Source organism: Corvus brachyrhynchos, unplaced genomic scaffold (genome assembly GCF_000691975.1).
Source record: "Corvus brachyrhynchos isolate BGI_N302 unplaced genomic scaffold, ASM69197v1 scaffold116, whole genome shotgun sequence".
NCBI lineage: Eukaryota > Metazoa > Chordata > Aves > Passeriformes > Corvidae > Corvus > Corvus brachyrhynchos.
In genome coordinates, this window is record NW_008240221.1 from 12,500,916 (window position 1) to 12,514,901 (window position 13,986).

Below are 13,986 nucleotides of genomic sequence, written 5' to 3' on the forward strand. Positions count from 1 at the left end.
TTTCAGTCTCTGGGACCAAACCCAGCCTGGGCTAGGGAGCTCTGAGAGTTGCATTGTCTCTGTCCCACCCATTCACTAGGCAGGGCTTGTATGCAGCATCCATGACAAGTGTCTTTCCAGGCTGGATGACAGAGGATGGTTTACAGGGAAGGAGATGGAGATGCCAAGTGGCTGAACTCTGACTTGAAGGCTGCATGTGTTACTATTTCTCCCCCCTCACAGTATGCTGCGGAGCTGCTGGCAGTGGTGAGGCTCCCCTTCATCCATCCCAGCTATCTGCTGAATGTTGTTGACAATGAGGAGTTGATAAAGTCTTCGGAGGCTTGCCGGGATCTGGTGAACGAAGCCAAACGTTATCACATGCTGCCCCACGCCCGCCAGGAGATGCAGACACCGAGGACCCGGCCCAGGCTCTCTGCAGGTAAAGCAAAAAGTCCTTCAGCAACACCAGCCCCCTGGTTCCACATTCCCTGGACGTGCCCTGGGATAGGGCACAGACCTTGGCTCCTTCTCTTGGCTCCTTCCCAGAACCTGGTGATATTTCAATTTTCTATTGTTACTTTCCTTAAGCATTTAGGAGCCTCTCCCCATGGGTGGACATGGATGTTCTGATACATGCTCCTGAAATGGGATTTTAAAAGAGCCTAAATTTTAGGAATGGTTATCTTTGTCAGACTGTAACATTCCTCTCTTGTCCTGAAAGTGAGTCCCTCACCCTCTTTGCCTCAGTTTCTCTAGCTGCAGAAATAGGTGAATAATTAATTGTTTGCCACTGAGCCTCTTGTTGGGAGGATCTGTCTAATATTCATCAAACACCTTCACTTCCACAGCCCTTTGTAAATATAATATTTTTATATGGTGAGGCTGGTGTAAATGTAGTATTTTTATACTGATGAGTACCAGCTCAGGCCGTTTAATGCCTCCAGAACAAATGGATCACACATAACATATTCCCTTTTAAAAACCCAGCAGCTGTGAAGAACTGAGTCTTTTTAAGAAGTTTCACACCCATTTTTCCTTTTTGGAAAAATGCGTGGAAAAACCCCAAGTGCCCACCTTGCCAGCCAAGCCCATATTGTGGTGATGTGAGAAATATCCTAAATATCCGCTGAACAGAGAGTGCAAATGCCATGTAGGAAAACTGCATCCAAGAAGGAGTCTGATGAAGCAGGTGAATTGTTTTAACATGCTGCCTGTACTTCTGCCTCCCATAAGTACAACAGAAAGCCAGACAAAACTTTCTGTCACTGCCACTGATGCTAATGTGGCACGGAGATGGCATATCAAACCACGGCATTTGCAGCTTCAGGAGACTGCCTCATCAAGGCACCTTTCAGAAGGACGAAGTGTAGAGGACTTTCAATAACAATCTACCCTAAAAAGTCTTTCATTGAAGATGACTACTGGCGTGATGTTTGAAGGGATTTTTGAGAAGTGCTTATTTTATGTATATAAAATTGTAGACGTAATGTGATCCATTTCCAGAAGCTTGTTGATGAGGGAAAAGTGATTCTCTCAGGGTAAAAGAGGGTGATTATAGTTTTTTAGGTCAGAGTCTAATTATATAGAATCATGTTATTTTGCATATCAACAGCATTCATGGAGGCACAAAGGATCTCTAAACACCCTTTGTGGACTCGCTGCTGTGTGTCACATGCCCTCTCGAGGTCATTGATTATAATCAAGTTATGTCTTGCACAGGTGATTAGATTTTCTGCTACGGCGCAAAAATAATGATCTCTTCTTACTGAGAAATATTTATTTAAAACCGTAGAGCACTTTATCTTAATAACTTTTAAGAGAGTAACCTTGCTTGAATGACACAAATTTATTTTTTGAAAATGCTAATGAGGAATGACGGTAATCCATTACTCTGCAGACGCATTTCTCTCTGCTGCTGCTCCTAATCCCTCTTGCTGGCAGTCTCGCTCCTGCCCCGCACCTGTGCACACTTGTCTCTGGGCTGTCTCTGGGCTGGGAACTGTGACACATCACAGCAATGGCTCCAGCCAGGAGACAGCTCCTGAAATGGTGATTCCTTCCAGCCTGTGGGCTCCTGGTCCTGCTTCTGAGCCTACTTCTCCTGGCAACACATTGCACAGGGGCTTCCAATTGCTGCAGAAGGGTTTTTAACACTTCAGCTAAATGCCATGTCCAAACCATCCCCAGCACTTGACTCCTGGATGGAGCCAGGAAACATCCCAGGGTTACGCTGTGACCCATCTCTGTGGGAATGAGTCTGGAGAGGAGTCTGGAGTAACACAGAGGTCAGATATGACTCAGCTGTGAAGTGGGAATAAAATCTCAGAGATGTGGACTGCAAAAATTTTGCTGCATGAACAGAGAGTTTGGCTTGCTGGACACCTTGCATGTTATGGGCTTGGGGGAGCTGTTCAAGCACAGATAAAGCTCAGTTAATAACTATTAAGGCAGGGGCCATCTCTGTCACGTTTTCTAGCACCTGGTATAGGAAGACCATGATCCATGACTTGAGCACATGTTATCTAGGTCTACAAAATCTGCTTTCTCTGGGAAAAGAAAAAAAAAAAATTTTAATAGAGTGCATGCAGAAAGAGTAATGGGGTGAAGATCCGTAACCCTAGCTTCACTTTCTCCAGACTCCATTAGCTTTTAATGTGAGAAGACTTTCTTTAGATTACAGTCCAAACATGCTTTTCCTGGATAATGACCAAGCTCCAAAGATATCACAATCCTTGACAAAATGCCCATTTTCTTCAATGGAAGAGAAATCTGCTACCTGCAAGTCTCACTCAAAGACTGTTGAAATGAATGGACATCTTTACATGGAACTGCCTTTTTATTTCTGTGCCCCCAAGTTTTGCCCAGATGGCATTCTCCCTCCCTAGTTCTCCCAAGAGTGTTCATAGTGTCATTCCTCACCCACTGCTCCCCCTACACACACATTCCTGTTTTTTCTCACCCTTCATGGTTTGATTGCAGACTGTAAAACAGATTTATATATGATACATTAAAATTTCACTGACTGATGAGTATTTTTGGATGGGTTCCTGCCTGGTTGAGAGATGCCACTTTTTTACAATACTATTTTTCTTGCTTGAATCCTAGGAGTAGCCGAGGTAATAGTTTTAGTTGGGGGTCGCCAGATGATTGGCATGAACCAACGTGCTTTAACAGCAGTCACTTGCTTAAATCCTCAAAACAACAAGTGGTACCCATTGGCCAGCCTGCCCTTCTATGATCGAGAGTTTTTCAGCGTGGTCAGCGCTGGAGACAACATCTATCTCTCAGGTAAGCAGCAGATTCCGTAGAAACAGAACCACAGAAGGGTTTGGGTTGGAAAGGACCTTTAGAGGTCACCTAAACCAAACCCCCTGCCATGGGCAGGGACACCTTCCACTATCCCAGGTTGCTCTAAGCCCCGTCCAGCCTTGCCTTGGACACTTCCAGAGAGGGGGAATCCACAGATTCTCTGGGCAACCTGTGCCAGTGTCTCACCACCCTCAATGTAAGAAATTTCTTTCTTATGTCCAATCTAAATCTACCTTGTTTCAGTTTAAAACTCTTACGTCTGATCCTGTCACTACAGTCCTTGATAAAAAGCCCCTTTCCATCTTTTTTATAAGCCCCCTTTAACTGTTGAAAGGTTATGATAAGGTCTTCCCAGGCCTTTCTCTTCTCCAGGCTGAACAACCCCAAATCTCTCAGCCTGTCTGCATAGGAGAAATGCTCCAGCCCTCTGATCATTTTCATACCCCATCCCTGGACTCAATTCAACAGGTCCATGTCCTTGTGCTGGGGACCCCAGAGCTGAACACTGTACTCAAGGTGGGATCTCATGAGAGCAGAGTAGAGGAGGACAATCACCTCCCTCGACCTGCTGCTCACGCTGCTTTTGATGCAGCCCAGGATACAGTTGACTTTCTGGGCTGTAAGTGCACACTGCTGGATCATTTCCTATTTTTTGTCCACCAGTATTCCCCATTCCTCCTCTACAGGGCTGTTCTCAATCCATTCACCCCCCAGATTTACTGGTCTGGGAAAAAAGTTACAATACAGACAGCCCAGACAAAGCAGGACCTGCCAGAGTTTTACCCAGCTGCTCCTGGGGAGAAAAAAAAAAAAAAAAAGAAGCAGGAGGGATGTTGGGAGAAAGGGATTTCCCTGCTTTTATCATTCTCCACGTCTCTGCAGTGTTAACGTTCTCTCAGAGCAGTCAACAACAATATTTTGCAGTTGCAACGTGAAGAAAATAGGTCTGACAACCATCAAGCATGCAAAGAGGTTTCACTGCCATAGAAACGCAATTCAAAATACTGGCTGTAGTTGAATCTAAATGGTAGGTTATGGAATTTGAGACAGACAGACTGAACTGCTGAATATGTGACCTACACTTAAAGTATTTGCTTACAGGAGCATTCATGTTTCGTACTTGTTGAAACCTCTCTTTTGACAGTAGTCACTAGCCCTATAATCTTCTTAGATTTGATGAAACTGAGACCACACTCCTTAAAAGGCTTTAACTCCCAAAGTATCTGTCGACACCATGCCCTGAGCATCGCAGTATCTGGATTTTTGCAGTCTGTTGGTACTTTTGCTTGGCTGGAGGGGGAAAAGCAATTCCCACCAGACAATGCAAGGATGCTCTGATGGCAGTTGTGTGGAGGCTGGATGATTAAAAGAGGAGGCTGGGCAGGGAGGTGCGGATGTGTGTGATCCAAGGATGTAGTTGGGAGCACAGATGCACCTGGCATCTGTACCAGTAAGGGGTTACAGCTGTTGCCTTTCCCTTGCCGAGCTCTCTCACTGCATTTTCTGCAGTAAATTGCTTCCTGTGGTGTTAAATTCCATTAATACTGCATAGAGACCCTAAGAATTGATTGGAAATTATTTCTTGATGGTTTTTTCCCCCATGCTTGTTTGCCCATGCTTGAGAGCAGCTGGAGCAAAAGTCTTCTGGGGAGGCTTTTGTCAGATGTTGGCTTTTAGTTATTCTTAGCAGAGGTGCTTTCCAATATGTACAGCCATTTTAGGCTGTGCCATACCTGGTAAAAAAAGCTTGGAATCCTAATTTCAAAGCTCATTTCAGCTCTTCCCCTTGAATCTGGCTAAGTGATTGGATGGTATTTGGTGGCTGCAATAAGGAGAGCTGAAAATGTAGCTAAGACTCACTTGATACTTTGTTTTGCTCAAATGTAGAAGACTTAGGAAAAAGGGAAGGGGAACCAAGAGAAGTGAGAATGGCCTTCTGCAAGCTCCAAGTACTGGACCCTGCACTGCATAGCATAGGTTTGGAGAGCAAAATACCGAGGAGGAAGTCTGGTTTTCTCATTAAACCATGGAACTGTGTCTAGTTCATTTTCCTGGCTTCACCACTGACTCCTAGTGTGGTCCCAAATAAATCATTTCACCTCTTTGTGATTCAAAACAGGATAGTAAGACACCCACTAAGTGGCTACCTTGGAAGCTTCAAGCAGAAGTTAAAAAGTGACCAATATAAATATTTCACAAGATCATCTTGAACTGTTTTACAGGACTGGTACAGCTGGTTCTGTCTTTTATCTGCAAATGAAAATAAATAAGAAATTTGTCCCTGAGAATTAGAAATTCAGCCTACAGTGCAAGCACTGGCTTTATTGTGCTGCTTCAATCCATCACTGTATTAAGCATTTTAGATTTCAGGCTGGCCTGTGTCTCACAAGCCAAGATAGACTCAGCCTCCTGACACCTTCTTGCAAGTGTTGCAGTAATTTAATAGACTGGAAGTTATTTATGAACAATGAGAAGGGTCTATCCCCTTATGTATGTGTCTCTCGTAGTCTGACATCTTGATTTCTTCATGTCATCTTATTAAAAAAAACCCAGCCTTTGGGGCGCATGAATAAATGACACAGATATGCATCATCGGAACAGATGCTCACTATTGAGGGTGATTTATTTTAATTAGTCAAATGTCATTTGAAGAGTTTTTACTTTGTAACTGGCTTTGATTGCTGTGTGCAGAGCTGCTGCCATTCCAGGATCTCACGTAACTCTCTCCTTTTCTCTCCCCCGCCCGCCCGTGGGTGCCAGGCGGCATGGAGTCGGGTGTCACGCTGGCTGATGTCTGGTGTTACATGTCCTTGCTCGATAACTGGAACCTCGTGTCCCGCATGACAGTCCCAAGGTGTCGACATAACAGTCTGGTGTACGATGGGAAAATTTATACCATTGGAGGGGTCGGTGTGGCAGGCAACGTTGACCATGTGGAAAGGTAAAAAAAACCCAAAACACGTGCTGTTTGCTGGAGCTTTTCCTTCATGCTATGCTAAAGGACCCTTTGCCTTTTAAAGGACACATCAAATGGACTGTATGTGTTAAAATAAGCTTTTATAACAGCTAAGAAAGTAGGAAAGTGGGCAGGATTAGATTTCATTTAAAAGCTTTAGTGGAAAGCATTGTTTCAAAACCAAAGAGGAAAGTTGCCAGCTTCTCGGTTTGCTCAGGGGAATGAAGAGAGGAATTAAGCTTCTTGGGACATTTTTCCAGGTTATACAATGAATTAATAAACTCCCTTTGAATTTAGTACTGATGAAAGTCTTTACAGACCACAATAGTACTTTTTTTTTTCTTTTAAATCCTAAAAAAGCAACAGCAAAGTAAGTTTCTTGTATGTGTTTTCCTGGTGTAGCACCTCAGCCTTGACCTGACTGGAAGATCCTCCCTTTGGTGGTCTTGGCCTGGGGCTGGAACCTGCCAAGTTCAGAGTAAAACAACCAATAAATGGAAACAGTTTTGAATTCCTGACTGAACAAAGATGGGAGAGAATGGAAATTTCTCCTTTCAAGTAGACTCCAGATGTAATTTTTTTTCATTTTTTTCACATGGAACTTAAAAAAACAGGAAGGAACAAAAGTGCAACAAAAGTATTTCACAAAGTAAAATTCCAAAACCAACTAATTTCTTGTCACCCATGGCATTCAGTAAAGCCATAGATTTTATATGTATATCAATGTTTTCATTAAAAAATAGAATTCACTTTGAAGTGCAGTTTATGAGAATATTCTATTCCAAAAATTTCGATACAGTCTTAGCCCTCCCCAAACACTTAGTTGGGACACATTTTTGGGAAATGTTTTTCCTATGTGTATGTGGCAACCAAAAATTTTTGTCAGTTTTAAATACTGAATTTGAATACTTCTTCAGCAACATTTTGAAGGAGGCATTTTTCAATAAAAGTTGCATTAACAACCAAGACAAATAGGGAGAGGTTACTAGGAAAGATTGCAGGGGAAGAAAAAAACAACACATTTTTCAAAAGGTTAGGAACTGGTGTCGGTGATGATGCTCTCAGCAAATCAGGGAAATGCAGACAGCAAGGAATGAATGATAAATCATAGCAGTGAATGCAACATGTGAACGTTGCTTCCCTCCTTAATCCAGAACATAAGGTGGGCACTGTGCACCGGACTTGCTTTGAAGCAAATCTCACCCTTTCCAGCAGATTTGTTTCTGGTATCACAGGTATTTGTCCCATCATTTAAGTCAGTAAATTTTTGACTAGCAGAACTATTGTGCCGGTTGTGTCATCCCAAGACAACTATTTTTGTGAACACAGGAAGGAGAGAGCCCAGGAAAGAGATGCTGGTTCATTCCATCTCTTGATAAAGATGAACAGCAAAATAATGCTGTTGAGGAGTCTTGATAGTTGCCATTGATTAAATGATCTCTTTTCAGTTTTCCTTGGGCCTGATCTCTGTCTCTGCTCCTATTCTCATCGTCTCTCTTTATCAAAGCATCCAAAATGTTGCTCAGTTGAATGGACCCCAAATCAAGCAGAGTCCCCCCTGCTCCTTCCCTCTCATCTCAGTCACCCCAGCCCTCACCACAGATGAAATTGCAGCCTGCAAATTCACACTTGGCCCCTCGGCAGCCCCTGCTTGGCTCAGTGAGAGCAGCCGTGCTGGTTTTCCATTGTACCGAGCCCACCAAGAGACTTGGATGTGGGAAAGGAGCAGATTTCCTCCCTATCATTTCAGCACACGCTGTCTCAGCCACAATAAGGATGTCTTGTCATGGGGATTTGCTAAACCCGTGGTTATAATTAATCTGCTGTTGTCTATAGAGTGACTTGTGAGGCAGAGTCATGGAAAAAATGCAACATGGTCTCCTTTGGACTGTGCCAGGAAATGAGAGAAGTTTGGGGATGTTTCCTTTTTTATTCTTCGTATTAAAATGGTAGTAAGGGGTGACAGAAGTGAAGCACAGCATGACTGAAGCTTTGTTTTGGAAAGGATGTTTCAGGGTCTGCTGTCAGAAGTGCAGGTGAGGGAAGGCTGACCCTCCTAGCTGTGCTGAGCAAAGTCAGGCCTTTTCACACAGAAGCACTTCACATTTGGACAAGGCAGGGGTCAGGAATTTAAATCGCTGTACCCATTTTTGCAAGCAGTGAGGATTTCTGAATTTGGATTGCAACTTTGGAAGAAACACACTAAAATACAAACTAAAATCACTTTAATTGCTGAGTTGGCTTCTGTCTTATGAGCAGTGAATGCCCACTTCTTGACTCTGCTTTTCTTCCCCCCGCCTCCTCTAGACCTACAAGAAACCAACTTTCTCCCATCGTATTTCTATGTGGGTTGCACATTCCTCTTCAAATACTGTGTTAGTTTGGATGGGACACTGTGATATAGTCTCTCAGTAGGGGGGAAACCTCTCTGTCATTCCAGTAGGTCATAGAAAAGCACTAAATTAAAATAAAGTGGCATGGTCATAGGGTCCATGTCAGGTGATGCCAAAAATTACATTTACCTCTAACGTTATCACTCCTCCCCTGAATGTGGAATTGCAGAAACACGCTCCTGGGTTTGGGGTAGTTTTTCACCTCCTAGGAGGCCTCTGAGATTATAGCCCTGTTATCCCCCAGATGGAGGTGCAGGGGCTTATCCATGCCTGACACACAATGCAGTCCTGGGCTGTGATACCAGTGTAGTGTGAAGGGCAAGGCACTGCACATCCTCCCTCGCTGGACCACCTACCACCTCCCCTGGTGCATATGCAGCTTATCTTTCCCAACCACATTTTGCATTCTGCTTTCTCAGTCAGACCAAGCGTGACCATGCCCAGCTCTGGCCAGGTTCTGACGTGTGTCGTCTGGCATGGTGAAGGACATGTCTCCAGTCCAAAGTGACTTATCCTGACCTCACCAGTTAGCACACCCAGAGCATAAAGTCTACAGGGTGTCTCACCACAGTGGGTCTTTGAAGACAGAGAACATAGCATTTTCTCCCAGTTTCTTTCTTGTTCTCCACCTGTTTTTCGTGGAATTCTTGTAATATTTGATCCTAAATGGTTAAAATCTTACAAAGATGTTTATACAGCATTTTGCTTTTTAAAAACAAATGTCAGACCACCTTAGCTATGCATAATGCCACCTGCCTGCACTTAACACATCTGCTGCACTATGACAAAGCATTAAAGCAAGTAGGGACCACTGGACTCCTAATGATTTATGGCATCAGCTCCTGTGTCCCTCTCTCCATGCTTTTGGTTGTGTCGTTGATGCTGAAGGGTGCAGCCTTACCCAGAAATTCTGGTGCCACTTAAAACAGTGGGTGTTTTCTCATCAAATTTGACAGGGCTGAGATTCTTTACCCTTTATCTGCCATTTGTCTGTAAGGAGGCAGCAAAAATTCCATCTCGATAGATAATATTATGGGACTATCAGTCACAAACAGATGAATAGGAGTCATTCGTTACTCATCTTAAAACAATACCCATGTGCCAGAGGGGCTGAGTTATAAGTCCATTTTGGTGGCTGTGCATGGGTATATGTTCAGGGAAAGTTATGTTTTAGCAATGAGTGTTTAGGGAAATAACAGGGTGGCTGCAGTTCTCCATCAAACCCCTCTGGCAAGGTTCTGTGTGACAGGAAGCAAGTCATTAGGTGTTAGGCGAGAGGGTATTACACTTTCTGTCTTCTTCTGAGATATGAGTTGAGTTGGGAGCTGGCGAAATGAAGTGGATCCACGAACTAGGTCTTTAGATAATGGATGGGCCCTGTAATATATGCAATTTGAGAGCCGAGAAGGCTGCGTATGCTGACAAGACAATGTATGTGACTGGAAGTGTGGAAATGTGGGTGCTTTGTGGTTATTATATGTTTGAAGGACAGAAGAAGATGAATCCCCTTGACCTGACAGTACTTTTACAACAGGGTTATCTAAAATTGGGAGATTACTTTTGTTGGCAGTGCATACTTTGAAGACAGTTGAAAAAAATCAGTGCCAAGAATAAGCTTTATACATTTTAGAAACTGCTTCAGAACCTATTGTTTTACTGAGACATGATCATGTAGGAATTAGGGGTTCTCCCATAAGGAAGGTGGACATTTCTTCACCAAAAGGACTGCCAGGCACTGGAACAGGCAGCCCAGGGGAGCATTGGAGTCACCATCCCTGGAGGTATTTAAAAGTCATGCAGATGTGGTGCTGAGGGACATGGTTTAGTGTTGGGCTTGGCAGTGCCAGGTTAATGGTCGGACTCAGTGATTTTAAAGATGTTATCTTACCTAGACAGAAGAAAATTAAATATATTGCCTTGTCTTAGGATAGTTTCTTAAGCCCATCAGAAGAAAACAAAAGAAGGCAAAAAATAGTAATCCATTACTGTGATTTTAAACATGTGAATCATCAGAAGAACAGTTCAATATGACACTGTACAGCTTTAGTTTAAATAGAAGCTTTCCTGCAAATATAATTAAATAATGGTTAAATAACTGAAGGATTTCTTGCAGACTAACAGAAATGGTCAGTGTGTAAGTGCCTGACCATAATGTAAGGATCTTATAATGTGAATAAATCAAGATACACATAGGGCTGTTTAACCTAGGACGACAGAAATTAAGAGACTGAGGAGAAAAAAAATTACTATTTTCAGGTACTGAAGAGATCAAAAGTCAAGAAGGCAGTGAAGCGAGTGGCACAGCTTGAAATGAACAGTTTTCTGCTGTTAAAACTGAGATGGTAGGGAACGAGCAAGGAAGGAGGTGTTGAATGAAATGAAGGAAGGAAGGGGAAGATGAAGCCCCCAGATGAAATCCTAAGAGGGGGAAGTTGTGGCAACCAGCAAGGTTTTATTTCTGCTTGTGTTCTCTTCAAGGCTAAGCTGTATTTTCTACTGGGTTCAGATCATTTGCCATATCATGGGTATATAAATTATACGTATACATACATATATACATTATATATGCAGATAATGTGCATATACACATATATGAGATACAAAAACATATAAGGTGTATTTTAAGTCAGCAGGTAGTGAGTGCAGCAGGGTCAGATGAGATCCCTGTGCTTGGTGCAAGTGACACGTGAAGTGACAGGTGGGGACACACGTGTCCTGCAGGGCCGGGGACCAGCAGGCTGCTGGGGCAGAGGGAGGAGTGTGAGGGCAAGTGTGTAAAACCACACGTGAGACCATGGTGTGCAAGAACTGCAGACCAGGAATCAGTCGTGGGAAAAGAGATGTCCTTGAAGATTCAAGTTCAGCGAATTGGATGGGCTTGGTAGGCCCACAGCCAAGGACAAGCATGGACACACCAGGAGGGAGCGGTGCAGGAGAGGGAAGAAAAACCTCTGCTTGGCTTGAAGCCAGCTCACATTATGTCTCCATCTACAGCTTCAAACAGGGGATTTGAATGCAAAGCTTGACTAATGGAAAGAGATCAAAGTGATTATTCTTTAAATCAGTTTCCTCCCTGCTGGCCCTTGAGCAGGGCTGGTGTGACAGGCAGCCAGGAGCCCCACGAGCACCAGTGGCCGTGGGGTGATGGCAGTGCCAGAGATGACACAACAGATGGAAAAGCCCTAGGGTAGAGAGGTAAAGCAGGTGTCAGTATTTTCTGTCCTGGAAGGTTACAAAGGTTCACCTTCATTCATTTTTAAACCAATTTAGTTAATCTGGTGCAAATCCTTGTGTGAACACATTAAGAGCTGACTTGAGATAGACCAAAATGATGGAAACATGCCTTGCAGAGACTTAAGGAGCTTAGACTACTTAGTTTATCCCATAGAAGGTGAAGAGTTGACTTTATTATTTTCTGCACGTCCATATGTGAAAGAGAGAGATTTGATAGCAGACAGTTTTATAATCCAGCAGGGAAAAAGAAACAAACTTTCTGGTGGGTGGGAGCTGAAGCAAAACAGGCTAGAAATCAGGTCTACCGTTTTGCAAGGAGGGAGTGAACTGGAGGAATAAATTCCCAGGGGATGGAAGGACGTGGTGGACAGCTATCAGGAAGCCTTGAGGCATCAATTTCTCCTCTTCAGCCTCAGGGCTGGGGTAGATGCTCACTTAAGAGAGTTGCTTCACTGAGCAGCCCGCGTAAAACCCACGTTAGGTGCCCATGCTAAGTGGACTGGGACTTGCTTCTGCCTGCTTTATGGTTCACTGATTTTTTAAACCAAATGACCTTCAAGAAAAGAGTGGGGTTTTAAGCTTCACCTGTATCCAGTAGATTTTCGGCCTTTGGGTCTCAGCAGATGAAGTGAAACTGGTCATTTCTGGTTTCTCAGTGGCAGATGAAGGACAGTAGGAAAAATACCAGCTCTGTCATCATAGAGCATAAACAGAGAGCAGTGAAAGTGAGTGAAAAAGGGAGTCTGTGGGACTCAAGACCTCAGTAAGGAAATTGATCCAGAAAAAGGATGACTGTTTTTGTAATTTGAAGTTTCTCCAGTATTCCTATGGCTGTGGTCCTCAACCACACCCAGCCCCCAGCATATGTGAAGGGTATAACCCCTTCTTCCCAAAAACATAGTAGGACAATCAGAAAGCCACTGTCGGGAACATCTTTGTCTTGAGAGCTGAGCTGTGCCAGGTACTTCTGCCAGCAACAGGGAAGGCAGTTGGCTGCTCACAACCTCCATCTCAGACCACTTTGACTGCCCACATATGTTCCTGGTGCTAATTCAGAGTAGATGGTGTGAGACAAAACCTATCAGTCGACAGGTGGAATTTGTCTTAAAGGAGGAACAAGAGAAGGAACACTAGGTCAGTTCTCAGCTCTGTTGTTTTTCCCATTCCATAACCAATTACAGCCAATGTTTTAACAAGACATCAAGAATTAAATTACCAATTATACCAATTTGCTGAGTTAGCAAAGTATGTCCCAAAAGCAACGTGTGAAACTTTATATTATGTGAAATTTTCATATATCTGCTCGGGTGGATGTGAATGCTGCTCCGAATGCTGTGGGCGAATGCGGGAGATGCAGCATGTGGTGACTTACCTGGAGGAGCTGCTTGTGCAGTCAAAATGCATCTTCAGGCTCAGGTTTGGTACAAGAATCAGCCCAGCAAAGGTGTGTCACCTTGAATGCTTCCAGCACCATGTTGTTTAATCTTGTTATATTTCTTCCCTTTGATCACTTGTTGTAGATGAATTTAATTTCTCTGTAACTAATTTAGAGCATCATACAAGGCAGTTCTCCATGCTCATTATAAGGGACTTTCCTAATTTTTTTTAGTTAGAGTTTGCCTCCCTCTTGCTATTGCTTCAGTTTTATGAGTGTGTTAATTACTTTCAGTTCTATTACTTGGAAGCTCATTAGTGCATTTTTATTAAGCACATTATTTTCTGCTGTTTCTGCCATTTTTATCATTCCTCCCTTTTATTTTCCCCAAGTTTGAGCAGTGAAAATTTGAGGGCCATGTTACAGAGGGAGAATTCCCCTGTTGCCAAATCATATTTTGCAGAAGGGTTCATGTTCATCAATTCATTTCGTGTTTGCATATTGCATATCACTGCCATTAAGAGCAAAAGCTCTGAATGGGTGATGAGGGCTTCTGTTCTGGCAGTCAACAACTCTGAAAAATCACTACACGGGAAACTCCTGTTTGACTGCATCTGTCATTACATGGAAATATAGAAACCTAAAAATCACATTATTCTCCACTGTCTCCAAGACTCATTTTAGAGCAGCTATTTGGATCCCTGCCACATTATCTTTAAAAAAAAAGGGATGCCTGT

The 13,986-nt window shown here is 43.3% G+C and overlaps 1 protein-coding gene across 2 annotated transcripts in view; it reads left to right on the forward strand.

Moving 5' to 3' along the window:
• LOC103622804 (kelch-like protein 29) overlaps positions 1-13,986 on the forward strand; it is a 71,313-nt gene that overhangs the window by 34,519 nt on the left and 22,808 nt on the right. For both annotated transcript variants that reach the window (XM_008641808.2, XM_017745037.1), the window contains exons 4-6: positions 223-421; positions 3,088-3,270; positions 6,052-6,232. In XM_008641808.2, coding sequence (XP_008640030.1) covers positions 223-421; positions 3,088-3,270; positions 6,052-6,232 — 563 coding nt within the window. The remainder of the gene's footprint in view (positions 1-222; positions 422-3,087; positions 3,271-6,051; positions 6,233-13,986) is intronic.